The sequence below is a fragment of the Megascapheus bottae genome, chromosome 6 (genome assembly GCF_031878675.1).
Source record: "Megascapheus bottae isolate mThoBot1 chromosome 6, mThoBot2.hap1, whole genome shotgun sequence".
Taxonomy (NCBI): domain Eukaryota; kingdom Metazoa; phylum Chordata; class Mammalia; order Rodentia; family Geomyidae; genus Megascapheus; species Megascapheus bottae.
In genome coordinates this window covers 63,968,536-63,990,420 of record NC_143514.1, presented here as the reverse complement: position 1 = coordinate 63,990,420, position 21,885 = coordinate 63,968,536, and the positions used below count along the sequence as shown (strand labels likewise).

Here is a 21,885-nt window from a genome sequence, read left to right as displayed (position 1 = left end):
AACTAATTAGATTAAGTAGTGATTGATCATAGTTAAGGTACTACATTGTATCTAGGTGTTTGCTTCCTTTAAAGAATGCCTGTTCCTGTCTTAGCCACTTCATTCTTCAATGTTAGTGAGCAGCTCTTTTAATAAAGGGCTCCATGAGCCTCCTGTCGCTGCCCACATGGCAATTTATCCTAATACTAGGCCAAGTGCCTAACAGTAAAGAAAGAGTAAGCAAACTCAACAGGCCTAAGTATATAAAATGAAATGCATGTCAAACCCGGTTTCTGCTGATGAACCTAGATACCTCAGAAGCTCCTCTCCTCTTGGAGGCACGGCCATGATAAACCTTGCCCGAACAGCCCTGTCTAGGAGGGCCTGGGAATCAGGCTTCATAGATCTGAGACAGAACCTCTGCTTACTTCAGCACTTGCTCCTAAACTCGTTTATTTATTCCAGCACTTACGAAGTACCTCTAATCCTGGCCAGCCAGAACAAGAAGAGAGAATAGTGTCTGGGTTTCTGTTAAGTGCTTGGAACAAGGCAGGAGAAGCTATTCATGACCAAATGTGCCACAGGGTTCTTTACAAGGGACTTTGGGTCGGAATTGGTCTCTCCTCTCGGTTTTGCTCACTACCTTTTAAGAGATGCTCATTCTGGTGGCTCAAATCTGTCCTGAATTTTCAGAATCCTTTTCCTCTCTTCTCCTGAGCTGCAATACTGATGAAATGGAGTTTTGACATGGCCTCCAACTTACCTCATATTCACCTGTTTGCTCCTCTAATTCTGTGTTGAGGAACTTAGGACTACAGTGTCCTAGATCATACTTGATCTAGCTGGGCCCTCAGGAGCTGTGGGATGGTTGAGAACAGAAGAGACTGGGCTTGAGGCTTAGTAGTTTAGCCTTCTGGATTTTAAATTTACCTATTGTGTGTTGGAAAACATCTCGGATACTAGTCTTCATCTGGCAAGTGGTGACAGTGATAATACTTCACTGAAGTTTGGTGATGATGGAATTTTATGAAATGATGGATTGGCAGACTCAACCAAAGCCTAGGACAGTGTCAATATTCAATAAAAGGGGACCTGTCTTCATTGCATTCTTCACTCCTATTCTCTGGGCCCAAAATCTCTCTCAAGGCAAAGAGAATTTTTCCAGGATCTTCTTTGTATATGATTTCCCTCTGACTGCACTTAAGACTGACATTACACACACACAAAAAAGACATGATTTCAAATCCTAAAGCATGGTTTCATCCACCTTTGCAAAATAGTCCTGCAAACAAAGAATTCTAGTCCTGCAGAGAATCCTTTCAAATCTCCACCAGCTCCACTTTCGAGATTCTAGAAAGCTAAGATTTTGCTGCCAAAACCCTCAGCTTCAGATTCAACTTATCCTGAACTTGTTTCCAAGAATTAGATGGTATTTGCAGTCTGTTGAGACATGCTGGAGGTAATTAGAGAGAACAGGTCAAAAAGGCATTTACCATTTTAAGGGCTTGGAAGGGTTTAATTAAAATATTACAATCTGCAGATAGTTAGCCCTGAGTGCCTTAAAATAGGTTCTAAGTGGAGCATTAGCTACTTTTTTCCCCCCACTGCTGTCTGGCAAGAAAAGGGGTTCTGAAGACAGAGAGACTCCCTCATACTCCTACCTTCCCAGCAGTCAGCTCCTGGAAACCCAGATGGAGAGCTCTTTGCTGCAACCCACATATGATGACAACATGGGGGGTGCCCAGACGTTGTATGAATGAATGAGTACATGTATGCATCTCCGAGTTTCTCTATGTGTCCTTTCCCATTGGGGTCACCTAGAGAGCTTTCAGGAGAGGCTACTTTGAGCCCTTCTATACTTGGCTTGTGCAAGAATTCCCACTCTTTCTGAGTTCCCCTCTTGGCTGGGTCAAGTCACAGGAGACTATGTCCCAGAGCACCACAGAAGCACCCGTGAATCCACAGCCAGTTTTGTCAGTGAATCAGCCTGGTACCAAAGAAGGGGATGTTCCATGTGGTAGAGGCATGCAAGCAACTCCCGTCTCTACCTTCTCCCCAAACCCTTTCAACCACAGTGCAGCCTGCCTTCTCTTGCTTCTCTTACAACTGACTTCCCGAGTTCCCTGTCTGTTGTCCTCTGGAACCATCTTCCCACCATTCACTCAAAGGTGAACAAAACTACTTATAGCTGCAACATCTCCAGAGGCCCTTGCTCTAGCTCCTGCCTCTAAAGAAACCTGTCCCTCCCTCCCCAGGCCACCCTGCAGTGGACAATTTTGTCCACAACCCCCATCCAATACTTCCTTCCATAAAGGCTTGTTGCAGCCCAGAACTCTTATTGAATCTACTTACACTACACATAGTAGACTGTCTACTCATAGACACTCTACCCTAAGTTCTGTCTTTACATAACACTAAGGCTCACGAGTGTGAGCACTTTCTGATAAATTGTCCCCAGGTAACTTGTTTTTCCTCTAATAAGCTGCCTTCAAGACACTTGAAGTTTCAGCTCAATAGAAAACACAGTTATTGCCCCATGTCTCCCAGGCAAGTATGAAAATGGGTGCTTCAGATGAGAACAAATAGTTTAATCAATGAGAGATCTGTCATTAAAAATATGTAGGTAAGGGACTTAGGGACAATATTGGGGGTGAAGCTATGGGTCATGTATGTCAGTGCCATTAGTATACATCTCCACCAAGTGAACAGAAAATATGGGACAGAAGAGGAAAGAGATGAGGAGGAGAAAAAAGAGAGAGAGGAGAGGATGGAAAGGGAGAAGAGAATAGTTAGGAGGGAAGAGGAAGGGAGGAGAAAAAAGGAGAGAAGAGGAGATGAGAGGGAAAGGAGAAAAGAGGAGAAGAGATAACAGGATGAGGGAAAGAGGGAAGGAGAGAGGCGAGGAGAAGAGAAGACAGGAGAGGGCAGAAGAAGAGAGAGAAAAATAAAACATAGATAATAGCATGTAAGGAGGTAGGTATAGGATGTCATCCTAGTAAAGGCAACAAGAGGGAGACCGCCACCTCTTCTGGTCTTCGCACTTCACCAGCCAGGTTTGTGTTATGCTTTCATGTTCTACTCCCATTTCACAAACGGCAAAGATTCTGTTTTTCAATTATGGATTCTGTGTCCTATGGTTTGTTAATACCAAGGGTGGAACTTGAACTTAGGGCTCTGAGCCCCAAGTCTTCCACCAGAAAGGAGTTTCTTCTAGTTGACAATCACACACACACACACACACACACACACACACACACACACACACTCTTAACTACACCCTCCCCCAAACCAATATATGGCGTTTGTGTTAATTACTGTGAACAAGTATCTGTAAGTAACTTATCTGGGGCTGGTTTTGGTCATCTTCATTCAATCAGTGTCAATAGTGATCCAAGAGCCCAGGCTACCAAGGACTGCTGAGAATGATGAAGGAAGGAGGAGAGGGATGCAATATCTCCTGTCCCTCCTTCAATCAGAGAAGCTCCACTTGTATTACATTATTGTTTGGACTTCTGCAAAACCTTATTTGCAAGCACTGGGCACCATGGGAAAATGCTGCACTATACTATCCAGCCTCTGCCCAGGGCTGTAATAGAACGAGTTCTTTAGTGCACTTCATCACCACATGCAGTCATGTTGGAAGCTTATTTCTTCTGGTGGGAGATAAAGAAAAGGAAGGGCCAAGCGTACCTAATTCTATATTCTAAACCGAGGGTGCAGTTCCATATCCATTCATTTCAATTTCTGATTCATTCAGGTCGTCCTCAAACATTTAGTGGGAACCTTGTATTTTCCAAGCCTCATGTTTTAGGAGAATTAATTGTGTGAAAAAAATGCATATTTTAAATGCATTAGAGGAAAAATAATACCACTATGTACGGTGGTGAAATGCTTTTTAGAAGCTGATCTTCTGGTAACCTGACTCTCACGAAAGTGACTTATAACTGAAAGACGATTGTCCCTTTTTATTGCTTAAATGGGGGTCTGCCTAAGCTCTCCTATAAAAAAATCACAATTAGAAGAGCGACTCCAATTAATTAAAAACAAAATGTTTTTTAAAACAAAAACCTTAATGGCTGCCAAAATGAAGAGACCTTTATCTCAGCCGGCAGGAAGCTCAGGACAACCAGCCAAGTCCAACTCAGGAGCCTTAGCCTTTTGTCTGTCTGCCTCACAACAGCTTATGGGAGTGGAGCAATAGAAGGATGGAGGGCCAAGTTGTGCTGAGAACCCACAGTCCACCAGTGGGTGCTGGCGCCTGTGCCTGAGCCAGTACTGACCACCTGCAACATGACTATTTACATCTCATGTTGGCGCGCAGAGAAGGCTTTGTTTTCTCACTTCACAAACAAGGTGAAGGCCCTGGTGTCTAAAAATGATTAGAAGCCTTCTTGGGCCAGCCAGCTAATAAACGGCAGAGCTGTGTCCAGATCTGTCTGTGTGACTTCCAAGCCATGGGATTGCAACAGAACTGGACAAGAGCATCTTTTCTGGGAGAACCCACAGCCTCCAGGAGCTGCAGTTTGCTCTGTGGCTTCAGCTAGGTACCACATATGCAGCAGATGAAGTTGAACTGTATGGATGGCAGCCACAAAGGCACATGAACGCCACTTCTACAGGCTTGGGTCACCCTCAGGTTCATTGGCTCCTCTGGTTCTCAAAATGGTGTCATGTTACTTCAATTTAGCAGAGTAGAAAACAAAGAGAGGAGAGAGAGATCCAGAGAAGAAACAGACATAAAGATACTTGGCCAAAACATGATGGCTGGATTTGAACTGTGATTTCCACATCCACACCCTTTTCCATAGTAGCAGAGGATAGAGTATGACAATAGATTTTTTTAAAAAAAGAAGCTGAGCCCAATGCTTAGTGAAAGTGTAGCAGATAATTGAATCTAGTGAGTACAAATTACTTAGTTTGAGTGAGAATCACAACATATTTAGAGAAAAAGAGATTATATTATTCAATGATGAACTTCCTTCCAAATACCACAGTACTTCCTTCACCTTGGGCATGTTCATATTAACAGCTGCCATTATTAAAATTTCTGAGGAAATTTCCTCAGAAGGGAAGGTTTTCATGAGAGTGGGATCAGATCTCACCACTGCCTAAAGGCCCTGCTGTTTTTGCTTCTGTCCTCACACTTGATAATTCTTGCTTCTAGCCCTTAGATTGGAAAATTCTATGTTTCTCTATAAGGCTGGTGACTTGGCTCAGATTGGTACGCTCTTCAGTCAGCCATTCATTTAATCATTCATTCAATGCATTATTAAAGCACCTACTGTATGCCAGGCCCTGTTCTACGTATGACTGAAACAAAGTTCTCACGCTACACAACTCATATTCTAACTCCAAGACATCTTTCTTTTTCCTAATACTTGCCAATTCATAAAATACTTACATATCCACAACTGCATAAAATCTTCATATTGAAAATGAGAAGTGTAGGGTAAGTATAATTAACTACATTTGTAGGTAAGAAAATAGGAACAGGGAAAATAAATGCTTTTCCCAACTGCTCAGAATAATACTAAGAATCCTTTTGTTCGCTTGATTAAAAATGTCTGTGGAATCCTTAAATAATGTAGTTAACATGAACAGAAATGTAAGTTTCTTTATAAACCACAAATCGCAGCCACCTCAACATTTAGTTGAGGACAAATAAATCTAAAGCTTATCTGAATGACAGTTTCATGACCCTCTGGAATTCCAGATTCCCTCTCGGCACATTTTAAAAAGGGAACAAGTTCCAGCTGTAACGCTGTGCATTCGTCAGTAATGATCTGTTTTCTTTCCTAGACTGCTCTTACTCAGCATGGATTTCATATTAATATACTTAGAGGAAGGCAAGAAATCTTCTTAGGTTGGAAGGATCCAGAAAGCAACTTTAGAGTAGGTGACACACCTTTAGTTTTCTGAGGCTGTCTATCAGCCTAGTACTTAGGGGCATCTTTTTGCTGATGCCAAGGGGAATGGAAAAGGGGATTCTCCACTGAAGCAGCTGCAGTCTGGCCTCAATGAAGAGTCACATTTAGTCTCTGCTTTCTAATTATCTAGAGGGGGTGGAGGCCAGGCCAGTTTATCTTTCGTTTATGAACTATATGGGAATGTAAGTAACAAGGCCCTTGAGAATAAGATGCCCAAGTATGAGTTTGGGAGAAACCCATAGAAATCTTTTGATCTCTTCCATGGTCGAAGCCATTGTTAAGTGTTGGCAAAGAAATAAGGGCAGCCAGGTACCAGTGGCTCATAGCTGAAATCCTGGTTATTCAAAAGGCTGAGATTGGAGGAATATAGTTTAAAGCCAGCTCAAGCAGGAAAGTCTGTGAGACTCTTATCTCTAAATAATTCAGGAGATTGGTTATCTATCTATCTATCTATCTTCTATACATATATATACACACACATATATGTTATATATATACATGTGTATTTATATGCATACATATGTGTGTGTGTGCTCTAATAGATGGGTTCAAGGAAACAGTATTTAGGTGGCTGTAAAGTCTTTATACAATGCATAACCTGCTTCATGGATTCCTCTCCCATCAGACTGTGGAGTTCATGAAAGACAGAATCAAGGTCTTTCCACCTGTGGGTTTTCATCCAGTCAAGGCCTTCATATAGAGAACAATGTCAGTCAATAAACTCAGGACCTAAGGTCTGAGGAGCAATGAGGGAGCAAGGTGAGTCAGCTTGGGTGGGAGTCTGGCTTCGATCTGTGATCTGCATGCCCAGCGCTTCCCTGGGGGCACCCTTACCTCGGCAGACTGGCCTGTGGTCACTCCAGGCCGCAAACATGTCGCTCACTTTCATGCAGGTGATCCGCTTGGACCCCTGCAGGTCGTAGCCCTCATTGCAGGTGAACTGGACACTGGATCCTAACCTGGGAGACAAGCGATGCCGTAAGTCTCAGCTCTGGACTTGCCAAGCCACACGTGCCCCAAGTCCTTCCTGGTTCTCAAACTAGCCCCTTGGGAATTATTATTTCTCCTTCTGACCTTTAATCTCTGCTTACTGCTTAGCATTTGAAATCTCCACAGGAACTCAGGGCATCCACAGATGCTCTTCATAGAGCTTCTGCTCTTCATCTTCTCTTTTCTTTGGACCACTAATGGTTTTTTGATTGAGTTAAAAGGTGACATTGTGAGCAAATAGTAGTTCTCTAAGATAAGTGTCAATTAGGGCAGTGAAGAGTGGGTAAATGATATCCATAAATGATTCAAAATGGAGGATTATGGGGAAATGCCTTGAGAGTTTAAAACTTTGCAAAACACATCCTCTTTCAGGGTCCTAGGGCTCCTAGATGATTGCAAGAGTGAGCTGCCTGCTCACATGTCATTACTGAGCATGGAAGCCCTTTCGTCCCTGGCTATACAGGTTTCCTGGGTAACACTGAAGTTTTAGTACACCCCCACCCCCAGAAATGTCATAGGCATCTTTCCAAGCACTGGATCAGGAGAGATTATCAAAGGCCACAGCTCTTTCCTAGCCAGGGCCACTTCTTGTCTCCATACCATACTCTCCATACCCCATAAAGAACTCCAGTCCCTGTCCTCCCCTCCACCAGACCACCCCACCCTTGTTGCAATCAGAAAGTTCTCACATGGATCTTACCTGAAATCTGTGCCTAGTCTTTTGCCCCTTTCAGGTATGCCAGGGTCTGGACACATATTATGTCCTTGGGATACACCAACCTGAGTTACTACAAGGCAAAAAGACAGCACATACAATGATGGATAGTCACAGGAAGACGTCAGCCAGTAGTGTCTCAGGGTGGGAGGTGGAGGCAGAGACGGAATGAGGCCCTGCTCAGCTGGGACTCTGTGGGGTGACTGGAGTCTACTGGACTGGGTTTTTCTCCTAAGTATGCAAGGAAGGGAGCTGCTCTTGACAAATTTCTTTGAACTTGAACCAAAAATTAAAAATCCAAATGAAATTCAGCGAGACTTCCCCACCCCATCCACTCTCATTCCTCATCCCACACCAGTGGCCAGAGGTAAATCATCCATAGCCCCCGGTGACCTCCTTACCCTGTGCTTCAGATTTGGGGGTGGAGACTCTAGATGAGATGAACCCCTCCAACCTCAATCCCGAATGGAGAGATGATTCAAAGAAAGTTAAATAAAAGGTGGATGCATGATCAGAAACAGTAAAGAATGTAAAAGAAAGCTGCAGTTTGAAGTTCAAAGCAGGGGACGTTAGCTCAATTGCAGATAATTCTTTTGAAGACCCTCTTCCCATAAGACACTTGTCGAGTCAGAATAAGCAGTAACTGGAGCACACCCTTCACACTTCACCCAATGCCACTGGCCAAGGGCACTGAGCAGAGAAGGCGCCTGTGCTGGACAGGCAATCCTGGCAGGTGGTATGATGTTCTCACACCCGACAATAGCAGAATCATGTTTATAAATGCCACACACATAGCTGTCTAGGCCAGAGTGGAGGTTGGTCCCGAGCGGCGGATACACACATACAGCACAGAGGGCAGGCCCTCCAGTCCCTGCCTCGCCATTGTTCTTAGATGCTCCTGCTAATGGAATCAGTCCTTCACATCTCTAGACTCTTGGCTTGGAGAGTGGCCAGGAGATGGGGCTAGGGAGATTTCCTGACCAGAGTTCCACTGAAGGACTCACAAATCCCATGATTCCAAAAGCAAAATCTGGATGAGGGGTTACATGTCCTTGGCAGCAACAGTTCTCAGACTTACCACACCCCTCCCCTTCCACTCTATGCCCCACAATGTGAGTGCTCCATCACCCATTCACACACTTTCTCTCTCCCTCCCTCCCCCCTCTCTCTTTCTCTCAAACACATTCTTTCACAGGCACAAAACAAGTATCCATTGAGCACCTACTACATACAATGCCTTCTTTCAGAAACCATGGGAGATCTCAAGGGTAGTTAGACAGGACTACTGTCCTCAGGGAAGGTATGAAACACGGAAAGGATTGTGGAAGGGAAGTGGTGAAGGATATTGCTAGAGACGCTTAGAGGAAGACCTTCCCCGTGCTGGTAGAAGAAGTATGACAGGGCCTGGAGGAGATAGCACTTGATGTGGACCTTCTGAAGAGGTAAGATTTAGGCACATGGAGACAGAGTGACATAGGCAGACAGTCAGCCATGAAAAGTGGGATGGAGACATAGAAACAGAACTTGGGGTTGCTCAGTGTGGCCATGGCCAGAGCACGAAATTGGAAGATGAGGTTTCAGAGATCAGACACAATATGAATGAGGTTGAGTCTGATCCTGAACACCATAGACAGTCACTGGAGAGTTCTGAGTGGTAGAAGGGCTGGTGTGACTTAGAGGGTGAGGTTTCTCAGTGAGGACAGTTAGGAAGTTCTGTGACGGTTACGGTCAAGGACAAGCCTAGTAGTGGAAAGCTAGGAGACAGGCATGAACATGAGAAAGAATCACCAGGGCTCGTGGAAGACTAGACCACCAGGAGGAGCACAGGGGTGTCCTGAGCCTGAGGCCCAGACAGGATGCCATGGTTGATGGTATAGGGAAGGTGGACAGTCCCAGTTTAGATTTGCTGAGTCTGAAGCTCATGTCTATAAGTGTAGGCCTGTCTCAAGCTTCTGGTTGTCTAGGTTACGGCTGGCCAAGGGAACTTGAGATTTTAGATAGAATGCATGCTCAAACCAGACAACAGGTATCCTGCTGATTATATGGCAGTGTGTGCAAAGCCTCCTGGGTAGCCTCTCTTTTTCCAACCCTCCCTACTGCCAGATTAAAGCACGTCACTCAGTGGATCTTAGCTGTCCCCATTCCCTTCCTTCCCAAGTCTCTATCTCCAAAATTGTCACACCCTTAATGCAACAAAGCTACTATTCTCACCAAACCAGAAACTTTCAGGATAGACATCCCCAAAGCAGAGTGAGCTTCCGCTTCCCAGGAGCCTTGGTATTTTGCAAAGAAAGGAAGGAAGAAGGCAAATGGGGACTCCAGAATACCCGGAGGCATAGGAATCATGGACCATCTTTCCCATTAGGACGTTGTCCTAAGAAGGCAGGGAAGATGGCCCCACATTGTCCTTTCTGGTTTCTCTGGTGATGGACTGGCCCTCCATGCTGCCTTGATGGTCTATCCCTCTACGGACATCCCAGATGGCCCTCCCTCCAAACATCCTCCCTAGTTTCTACTCACTTAACTGTTCATGGCCCTCACGCAACCCAGGATTCCTGCAGACCATCATGTGGGAACTACCCAGACCCTTTCCAGAACAACGATGCAAATACACAGCAATTTCCACTGCTCTCTCTGGCCCTTCCCTTCAGTACCAACATCACCCAGGAAGCATGTAGAGCAGACAGCTGATTGATGATGTTGAGACTGGGCAGGAGGACAGGCACATGACAATGCCCACCTATTGAGCCAGCTCCTGGCACTGAGAACAGACCCACTGTTTCCCTTTAGTCAATGAGCATGCACCTGTCTGCAAGTCTCAGTCATCCCTCCAGAAAAGCACAAACCCAGTGGTGACGCAGCCCATGCCAGCCTAGCGCCCTTTCACTAGACAGGAAATGGCAGTCCCAACAAGACTTTCAAGTATCTCTATGAAATAAGCAAGCCTCAATCCCAGTGAGCACTTTAGTGTTACAGAGGTAAGACTTCCTCTTCTTTTTTCCCTTCCAGTATTTAAAACTAGCTACCCATGTAGCTGTTGGCTACTAGAAGATGAGAGCAGAGAGTCACCCCTACTCTTCCCCAGAAGGTGCCTTATGGCAAGGTGAGACATGCTCAGAATGACAATGCCTTCCACCCAAAGTGAAGGGAGGTACAGACAGGTGGGTAACCAGGAGCTATGATCAGGGATCTGTGGTTCAATAGACTGTCCAGTAGAGGCAAATGACAAGGTTCACTCCTCCCCTGGAGTCCAGGACAGCTATCCTCAGGGGATGTGGTCACACTACAAAGACTCAGATACTATAGGCATTTGACTCTCTGCTTCTGGTGAGCTGAAGTCATACCTACCCTTTCCTGAAGAAATCTTACAATGCATATCAATACCTTGTTGGGAGAAAATGAGTTTCCATTATTTCCTTATAATAAGAGTTTCTTCATCTTTTGTGGGAGTGTTTTGGGCATCTTTTAGTAGGTAACAAAAACCATAGATATTCTAATTCAGAAAAATGAATCCCAGACTTTACATGACATTACATGGTAGTCCTCTGGAAATCCTAGGTCAGGATGGCCATCCAGCAGCTTCTATAGGAGGAAGGCAGACTAGGACTTCCCCAATCTACAAAAGTTGAAACTGACACTCTGAGGGTCTAAATAACAAAGCTTACTGAGGTAGGATACAACTGTGATAAATCCCTGGTCTTCTCAAGCAGAGAAGTTAATCTGTGGCTTCTGGACAAGGTCTAAAATTAAGCCAGGCTTGTTCCCATTTATCTTTCTCTGTGGCTACAGAAAGAAAGATTATGAGGGTCAGGTCACAACAGGAACCCTCTCTGCACATTCTCAGGCTAGCCTAGGGTTCACCTATCGCTCTGCTCTCAGTGAAGCTGGGCCTTCTGGCTGTCTTCTGTCATCCAGTCCCCATGGGCCGAGGCCACCAGAGATGCTGAGTCCCCCAGCCACATCCAGAAGTCAGTGGCAATATTGGCACTTTGAGGACTTGAAACACCAGGGCATGTCCCCACACTTAGGCTCATTACAGTTAGGGACCTCTGCCCCTAGTCTGCTCTTCTGACAGGTGCCACACCCATGGACAAAGACCTGGGGGACCTAATGACCATTGTCTGTTCTCAGACAGTACTTCTAGCAACTGAAGACACATGAGCACAGGGAGGTGTGGTAGAGGGCAGGGAGCCAGGTAGGTACAGAAACAGAAACAGAGGGAAAGGATATAGGTGAAGGAAGGAACAGGATCATGGCAGAGAAGTGGAAGGAGGGAGTAGACAGGAGAAGCCGGACAGGAAAGAGAAGGGAAGGGAAAGAAAGGGAAGGGAAAGGGAAAGGGAAAGGGAAAGGGAAAGGGAAAGGGAAACCAAAAGAGCCGTTATCTGGGGGGACCAGGGCAGGTTCTCTGTACTCGCTTCTGGAAGGAAAATCAAGCAGACCTCCAGACTGCTCTGTTTTCAAGTCCAGCCTCCTGGGGGATCCAGAGCATTTCCTACCCATCACTGTGCTCTCATTCCTAAGCCTTTCAGCACAGCTCTCACTGGGTGTCAACATTTCAAACCATATTCCAGTCATGGACCCTCTTATTCTTCCAAACACAGGTAGCAGAAACATGTTCTTAAAGACAAAATTTTCCCCATGCCCAAACAAGATGCTCCCAGCATTGCCCCATGCCTCCCATCCTGCCCCATCCTGGAGAGGCAGGACCACCCACTACCCCTGAATCCTTTCTCAGCCCACCCAGGTCCAGAAACCTTGGAGGAGGTTACTAGGCTTTCTTCTTCCTTCTTTTCTAAATGTAATGTTGGGACTTGGAATTGGGGCCCTGTAGCCCCCCACCCCCACCCCCACCCCAGATCCCAACCCAAGGTTATTACTCCGAGAAGAGCAGCCAGAAAGAGGGCTGTCTTAGCAGGTGAAAGTGATTCAAAAGGAAAAAAAAAACAAAGAGAGAAATGTAGTAGTAATGACTCCCTGGACTGTAGTCAATGCGAGGTGAGGAAGGACAAGGAAGGAGGGAAATGGGAGGAGGAGAAGGAGGAGGAAGAGACAGCAAAGGACAAGCCCAGGGTTGCTCACTGGCTGCCAGGTCAGTGTGTCCCATGTATGGAGCCTAGGGCAGAGGGAAGCAGGAGTGAAGGAAGTCTCCCAGCATCAGCTAGCCTCCCTGTGGTCCTAGAGCTGGTGAGTCTGACCTGAGCAAGAGGCCCAGTGGGCAGACACTTACACACAGATGTCTTCTGGTTGTTGTCTTTGCTGGGCATCAGTTTCACGCCTCGAGACTTCAGCTCAATTTGCTTCTTGACTAGAGAGGAGGCAAGAGGAAAGAGTCTGAGTTGCTGTCCATGATTATGGCTGAGATCCCTGGAGAATGGCCCTCTTTCATGGTTTGGGATATTCCCTCGGAGAATGAAAGCTAGAAGCTCCTTTGGGCAGAGGTGTATTCAAGGGTAGCAGGGCTTCAGATGTGGAGGAAGAGAGATCATGGGGGATAACCCACTGGGGAAGGCAGAAAAGATGGTGTCCTCTCCTAGACGCCTGCGATTTTTTGCCATTGGAACTACTGGGTTGAGCCAGATGCTTTAAGAACTTCTCATGGTGCTCTACATATGAAACCTTGCATGTGAAACCAAGGGCTCTGTGTTAAGAGTTGGGTTCTCAGCCTCTATGGTGCTCCTTAGGAGGTACTAGGTTCTTTTTGAGGTGGGGCCTAGTGGAAGGATGTTGGATCACTGAGAGAAATAGTGGGATCATGGATCCATTCTCTCTCTCCTTTTGCTTCCTGGCTGCCATGAGGTGAGAGAACTCCTCTGCCATATCCTTCCACCATGATGTACAGTATTGCCATAGGCCTGAGCAACAGAGCTGGTGAATCATAGGTGGATACTCCTGAAATGGCAAAACAAAATAAGCCTTTTGTCTTTTTAAGTTGATTTATCTCTATCGTTATGGAGAGCTAAGTCACAGTGCAACCTCTGCACTTACATTTTTCTGTGGATTCCTTCCTGGCCCATTTCTGAGTCGACAAACCATCTTGTTATACTTCCCTGTCCATACCCTTCGTGACATGGATTTTTTAGTTCTTCTATTAGAGAGGTAGAGTATACTTTCCCTTCTCTTGACCTTCGGCTTGGCCATTAGAGATGTGGAGACCTTGACAGATCCAAAGGTTTGAAAACCACCTGCAGGTTAGGCCTAGCCTCTTTCATTTCTTCCATCACTGTGAGATGTTATTTTTGGTCCAAGGAGAATGAGCAACATGGGAGTGGAGATGGGGAAGGCCAAGACAACAGGCCTAACTAGGTGGAGTCTGTATCAGCTGCGCATGTGGGTTGGGGAAGCTGGATTCTAGAGGTCACTGTGGATGGGGGAAATGGTACTCAGGTGGATGCCTAATGAATTAACTATGGCTTTGACCTTGTTTTGTCCAAGCATACCAAAGCCAGACCTCCATGATTTCAAAAACGATTCATCCCTATCTATAGTTGTAGGCCTTAGTGCATCTGTCCATCCCATGTCCTCCGTGCTATCATCCAGCTGGCCTCTACCTACTGACTCAGCCCTACAAAGAGAGAAGCCCGGGTGTGGCGACAATAGTTACTTCCTATGTTCTAGGCCCTGGGTGCTATGTAAATTCTGGCTTAAATTTCTCCGACCCATGTAGGATCTCTCAGTAAATCCTATCAAATATATCCCAAATACAGCCAATTCTTATGACCTCTCAATTCAAATACTTGACATGCCTCACCTTGTTACAATAGGGAGCAGGGGGCAAAGAGAACCTGTTAAAACATAAATCAGACCATAACACTTCTCTGTTCAGAACTCTTGCTCCTAGGCTAAAAGCCTAGCCTGTGAGGAACAATCTGTTCTTTTTCTGTGACCCTTTCTGCCCTTCCCTTGATCTTGCTCACTCTTTTCCAGCCTTACAGGCCTCCCTGATACTCCTGAAATATGCTAGGGTCTATCTTGGCCTGCCCATTCCTTGGAATTCTTTCATCCCAAGTAGTGGAAAGGCTTGCTTTGATTTTCCTCATGAAGCTATTGTGCCAGCCCTACTTCCTCATGAGGGCCTTCTCTGAGGACTCCATTTATACAACACTCCTAGTTCTCAGTTCTGCTGAGTTCTCCTTATTTCATCTCCCCAATTTCCTTATACGTTATAGCATTTACTGGGTTGTTTTCAACATACCACATTGCAATGTAAACTCCATGAAGGCCAAGAGTTTAAGTCACAGCTACAACTTCAATGCCTAGAAGATAGCCTGTTCATATACAGTAAGCTTTAAACTTTAAACAACTCTGGTAGTAGTTATTATATCTACTTAACAGAAAACAAAATCAGGGTTCAGAATGGCTCAGGTAACTGGTTGTAAGGCACATAGCCCAATAGTAGCTGTGTTGTCACTGAATCTCAGCTTCTTTGATGTTCTCCTCCATAAGTAATTCTGGAGTACTCATAACTTGCCCCAGTATCTATTTCCAGTACAGGCTCTAAAAGCTTAGGATTGGTGATATATGAATCCTAAAACCAAAGCTCAAAGTGATCAGATACACAGGGGTCAACAGACCCCTCCCTCAGCTAAATCTAAAGGTTACGTCCTCCTGAAAAGTCTACAACAAATGTTTGATAAAATTTAGTTCCCACCACAGAGTCCTAGCCTCCCAATGTGCATTCAAACATCTTTTATAAATGTGCATAGCTCTCTGTGTGTTTCCAGCAGCAAAATTTCCAATGAACACTAACATGGATGCATTAGCAAACAGAGGGCATTAGTAGGAAAACATGCATTATTCAAACCTAGTTAATATAGTGTGACGGGGGAGAAAAATCCCTCACTCAACCATCCCTGAAAAAAGCACAACAGTGTCATCACAGTGAGAATCATTTGGACCTCTGTCTCTTGTTGCCCTAGGGGAGAAGATGGTGTGTGTGTGTGTGTGTGTGTGTGTGTGTGTGTGTGTGTGTGTGTATCTTTGTGGCCAGTTGCAGTCCATTGGGAATGGATCTTAGGCAAGAAGTAGAGGTAGAGTGAGCTGTCATCATCTCTTGTTTCCAATTTGGGTGTCCATTGGAGGAGAGAGTGCAGATAGGACCAGAGCCATGGATGCCATTCTCAGGGCACATGCTACTTCCTGGAGTCTGTGGACAATCACGAGATCTTTTCTTCTCTTTTCCAAATCACTCTGAGGTAAAAGTCTTGCTCCTTTCAAGACCCCAAAAGGAATTCTTCTGATTTCCAAGTCTTACTTCACTAAGGAGGATTGTCTAAATGTGGGTTTGATACCTAATATCCATTGGCTGCTTTTAGTTCTAAAGATAGCATCACCAGCCCAACCTGGAATTGACATCTACATTTCCTCTTTCAGAAGGAAGTTTGCCAAGGTGACAAGAACTTTCAGGGTGGAAAGCTTCTGGGCTCCCTGATCTTTGTGAGATTTTACTCTATTGAACTAGGTCTCAGAGATCACATTACTCCCAATGCTTTTGTTCAGTACATTCTCATCATTGTAGCACTTGGGTCTCCCCAAGAGTCCATATTATCAACACAATCTCTAAAACGATGTACATTTTTTTTTGCCAGTCTTGGGCTTGAGCTCAGGGCCTGAGCACTGTCCTTGGACTTTCCCAAGGCTAGAGCTCTACCACTTGAGCCTCAGCACCACTTCTGGCTTTTTTTATGTATGTGGTACTGAGGAATCAAACCTGGGTCTTTGTGCATGCTAGGCAAGCACTCCACCACTAGGCCAAACTCCTGCTCCTAAAAGGAGGTACATTTTAACCTGTCTCAAGCCTAGATTCTGGGGAGGTGGGGCCTCTGTCACACCACGAAGGAGCTGATAAATGAATGGGTCAGGGTTATGGTTTGAATATGAAATATATTCTGCAATCTCAAGCGCAGAAGCCTAAATTTCTGATAGTGGTGGTGGTGCTTTGGGAGGTGCTGCATGTCTTAGGGGGAAGTGGGAGGAAGCAGGTCACCAGGGATGTATCTCTGGGGCTCCTCCTTGCCTCAGCTCCTTTTCCTTAAATGTCTTTCACTGTGCTTCCTGTCTACCATGAGGTGAACAGCTCTGTTCTACTCCATGCTCCCCACCATCATGTTCAGCCTCATCTTAGTCCTACAGCAAAGGAATCAACTCACTATGGACTGAAACCTCTGAAACTATGAGCCAAAATAAAATGGTCCCTCATCAATTGATCTTGTCAAATGATAAGTCTGACAACCACAGAAAACTAGTGGCAGAAGGGGGTAGAATCACTGGTGGGCAGTACCATTTAGGGTCTTTGCAGCTGGTTCTAGAAGAGTTTGGGGCAACAAACAACAGAAAGCGCAGAATGGTGTTATGGGCAGTTGTGGTAAGACCCGAATGCTGATAGGAATATGAGATTTCAGATAAGAATAAGGATTATATTGGGAACTGGACTAAAATGTGGTCATCTTTGTTACACTGTAGCAAATAACTCATCCACAGTTGATACTCTAGGGAAGGAATTCTTTTTTCAGTTGTACTAATGACACTTATATCATGTTAGGTGGATTATAACTTTATTTTCTTTATTTGGAGAATAACTATGATTTGGGTTTGGATGTTAAGTTGCAAGGGCTGGACATATGATGCTTAATCATGATTGGCAAATTCGTTGGAGAGATGCCTTGGAGGTTAGTGAAAAATATCTTTGGTATGCTTCTAAGGAAGTTTTGAGAGACTATTAGATCATGAAGATTCTAACTTAATCAATGGTTTAATCCATTGATGGATGAAAAATGTGAATGAACTATGGACGAGTGGTAGGGAGACAGAAAATAAGATGGGGTCCTCTTAGAAGGACTGAGTTATTGGGGATATGCCCTTGAAGGGTATATCTGGCCTTGAGCATTTCTGGTTACTTCTCTCTTCTTTCTACTTCCTGAGGTGAGCTGTTTCCTCCTTCTAATTCCCAGCTACCACAGTCCTCTGCTTCACCTCTGACTCAACGTGACAGAGTCTAGGGACTTCAGATTAAAACCTCTAAAATCATGAGCAAAAGGATCTTTCCTTCCTTTAAGTTGGAAAATAATTAGAAAAGCAGATCTAGAAAAGATACATAAGAAAATGTGCTATATATACACTTGACCTATCCACATACACATATATACACACAAAAAATGTTTATCCATCCATTAGGAACTATTAGCATCTCATTTTCAGGGAAATGTATAGACCTAGAAAAATGTTTTTTGAAATAAGTCAAACTCAGAGAGAAAATATACATGTTTTCTCTTATATATGGAAGTTAGAGCTGAATTATTATCAACATACATAAAACACACAAAAGGGCCATATACATACATAAACAATCAAAATGACTACTATGATATATGCAGGAGAGTTATTTAAAGTTGTTCCTTTGAAAAATTTATTTACAGTTTAACAAAATGAATACCAGGAAGCTGAAACATGCTTTGTCTGAAGGGGTGAGAGTCATAGAGATACGGTGGGGCAGAAAAATGGAAAGAAGGATGGATGACTACATTCCTAATCTTTAATGTACATATGTGAAAATGGAACCAAGTAATATGAGGGAGTGGATGAGGTTGGTACAGATGTGCAAGAAAACAATGAAAGCACTGAAATTGGTCAAGAGGCATTAAACTCATAAATTGCCACACTGAATTGAAACCCCTTTATACATAGCTCCACTTCTGTTTTTTTGCTTCTTAATTAGAGATAAGACTCTCACATACTTTCCTGACTGAACTAATCTCAAATCAGAACCACTAGATCTCACCAGAGTAGCTAGTAATATAAATGAAGTTTAGAATTATAGTAGCTAGAATTATAGATGTGAGTCACAAGTGCCCAGCTAAAGACAGTTTTTTAAAAAGCTAAAAACAAAACAAGACATCAGTGATTACCTACTGAAGAACAGAGAATAAAAGAGCAATAAACCACCTCGAACATCTGGGGTCTCAGTCATGAGTAATCCTAGAGAAGCTGTCAGGCCTGAATTGTATATAAGTTTTTGAACAGGCAGCCTAGATGGGTGGTGAGCGAGCATGGAACATGGTCTAACAAGTAATGTCAGCCACAAATCAATAAAATGCTGCTCGGCAAATCCAGGCAGATGAGATCCAAGGGTCAGAATAGAGGCCAGGTGTCTCTCTGGATCTCCAGAACGAAGTATTGTAGTCCTAGTCAAAAAGGAGGGTCAACCTATCATATGGACAAAATAGCAAGAATGAAGAGAATTTCTGGGCTTCATTCATTTATTCACTCACTAATTTATAGAATGCCTGTATACCCTGAATGCTACATTGAAGAAGAGGATTCAGTACCTATCAATGTAATAGGCCTTATGGATCTAATGCACACGTGTGTGTAACTGTATAACGCACATATGCATATTCATGTCTGCAGCAAGCAACCTTTCCAGTCCATATAAACTTGTACACATGTGGAGACACAGTTATAAATATTCACATACAAAATGCAAATCAAATGCACATCCATGCTTTTTCCCTGGAGGTGAACAAAATCGGGGCTCCCGAGAGAAGCTTGCTGGTGCTAACTGGTTGATGGAAATCTTACTAGGTACATTCATCTCCTCTGAATGATAATGACTACAGGAGACTGCCAGGCTGCTCCATTCATCCTTTATATTCTGGTTAATTACAAGACATTTCCCCTGCTGTTGTAAAGGTTAGCGGGACACATGGTACACATTTAGCTAGAAGAATCTGGCAATACAAATGGCTTTCCAGTCTTCAGCATGAGTTATCAGGATGAGCTAAGTGGAGACAAGGATCTGTTAGGGGAGAGGAAAACCTAGCCTGTCCCTAAGCATATGGTAGTCAAGAGATGAGAAGCAGCCAAAGGCTCTCTCAGTCTATAGACTGAGTGGAAAAGTAGATTTAGACTTCTCTCAAGGAGGGCAGGCCCTTCCAGGACTCTGATTACTGACCCCTGTCCTTTCCTTCTTCCCATCCATCTTGCTGGCTGGCTGACCTTACTCTTCTTGCCACCCCACATCTCCACCTATCTCCTCCCCAAATCCAGTTCATTCCACCCTTAGAAAACTTCCCCAATATGTATTCTTTCAACATTCACTCTAAACTCAACTTTTCTTACTTTACTTTTATTCTATTTCCTTTCATGAATCCTCTCAACTCTTGTAGGTGATCTTACAAAATCTGAACTCCAATCTCCAATTGTATTCACACTTGAAAAGCCACTGTACATGTATCCAACATTCTGCCTCTTGCTCACTACTGTTGAGGCTCAACCTCCTAGTGTGGCCACACACTCTGCAGACCTGTTGTCACTATTCACAGCCCTATTGTCAGATGTCTGGTAGTGTCCAGAACACTGGCTCCCTAACTCATTCAGACGTATGCCAAAGGTTACTGTGTTATTGCCTGAGACCTAATGCCTTTAAGTATCAAACTAACAGATGCAGTAGCCCAGATGAAGAACAATGATTCCTAAACACAGGTGGAGAAACCTCAAAGTAACAAGAGGTGATGTGCCTGTAGCTAGGTTCAACTAGCTCATAGGACACATATAAAACTATCAGCACCAGACTTGAAGAAGAACCTGGGGATCACATCAGCTACATTTTCAGCTACCCTATGGAATGCTTTGGGAAGATCAGCAAAGGTGTTTATCCAGTGGAAACCATCAAAGGCATGGTGATGCATGCTGACAATGTGATCACTAAATCTGTGACAGCTCAGTGTCTGCAAATGGAGATGGAGGAATCAAGAATGTAATATTTGTTATCAGCCCTGAGGTTGGAAAGGCCATAATAAGATTCAAAAGCATTGAATGATGAAGTCAAAATTGAAGGTATAGAGACTGACTTACTCTTTGGAAAACATATCTAAAGTTTAGGAAACGATGCTCAAGGTTTCCAAGACTTTCATTTGAAATTGCCAATGACCACTGAAAGTTTTGGCTCGTGATTACTGGAGATGTCCTTACTCCCTTTATTTTCAATAGTACAAAATTTGGGTTTCAGGTTATACCAGATAAAAGCTCCAGGCTGATGGTGGTAGCACATGCCTATAATCCCAGAACTCTAGATGCTGAGGCAGGAGAACTGTGAGTTTGAGGCCAGCCTGGGGAACATAATGAGCATAGTAAGACTCTGTCCCAAAAAGAAAGGAAGGAGAGAGAGGTAGAGATGGAGGGAAGGAAGGAAGGAAAGCAGGAAGGAAGGAAGGAAAAAGGAAAAGTAAATGGGTAGACAAAGCTACTGATGCTGATGAGCTAGCATTTGGAAAAGAGCTGGGTCCAAAATCCTGAACGACAAAGTTGGAGAGGTTATAGGGCTCAAAAATGACATCATACTCTTATGAGAAGAAGATAACAAAACTCAAGCTGAGAAACATTTTGAATGAAATCATCAAGTAGCTAGATATCTGCCACTATGTTGTCTTTGACAAAGGGAACTAAATGAACATCTGGCCAAACTTCAGATGCAGTGACTGCATTGAAGACTGATGGGCCAAGTGACATGGAAGGGAATGGAAAGAAATAGCCACAGATAAATCAAATGCTACAGCACCTGCTGTTGGATAAAGATATCATCTGCCGTGGTATATTCTTCCATTCCTGGAATCACTGCTCCAGCTAATGCAGGGAAAATTCTTTGTATGGATATAATTAAAAGAACATGTCAACTCTGGCACTAACCTTTGCTAAGAATGTAGGTGCTGAAGGATCACTGATCATTGAGAAAATTATGCAAAGCTGAATATTTTTTGAATATGGTTGGAAAAAAAGTACCATTACCCCCAGTGAACCTTGCTAGGAGTGATTAGTTGGATGCTGCTTCTCTGTTCATCAGAGTAAATCTTGGCGCCACTGGAATTCTTAAAAAGAAGGCCTTTTGTGTCATAGAGGGAGTATGGTATGGGGACAGCAGGCCCCAATTCTTGAAATAGTGTTTTACCTTCATTAACCACTTTGGAAGTGAATCTTCAGGGCCATCCGTGAGTCCCTGGTTCTAGTTACCTATGCAATGATTACTGCTCCATCTGGAATATCTTTCTTTCATTCTTTGCCTAGTTATTTCAAACTGAGAAGAGAGCCCAGAATCAAAGCAAAATTCACCCCCATCTGTCTCTAGCCAGACCTATTAGGCTAATAGTGTCTTTTTTTATGCACTTACTCAAGCTGAAACGCTGAGATTCATCTCTCACCACTTCACCTCCTTCTCTCAGACCCTCGCAGAGCCCAGTGGAATATCCATGGAAATCTCTCCTGGTCTGACACCTCCTATTG

The 21,885-nt window shown here is 44.1% G+C and overlaps 1 protein-coding gene across 3 annotated transcripts in view; it reads right to left on the bottom strand.

The window, feature by feature from the left end:
• The window catches only part of Csmd2 (CUB and Sushi multiple domains 2), a 501,465-nt gene that overhangs the window by 242,616 nt on the left and 236,964 nt on the right, over nucleotides 1-21,885 (bottom strand). For all 3 annotated transcript variants that reach the window (XM_090335284.1, XM_090335282.1, XM_090335283.1), the window contains 3 exons: nucleotides 12,842-12,919; nucleotides 7,597-7,684; nucleotides 6,741-6,865 (listed from right to left, as the gene is read on the bottom strand). In XM_090335284.1, coding sequence (XP_090191410.1) covers nucleotides 6,741-6,865; nucleotides 7,597-7,684; nucleotides 12,842-12,919 — 291 coding nt within the window. The remainder of the gene's footprint in view (nucleotides 1-6,740; nucleotides 6,866-7,596; nucleotides 7,685-12,841; nucleotides 12,920-21,885) is intronic.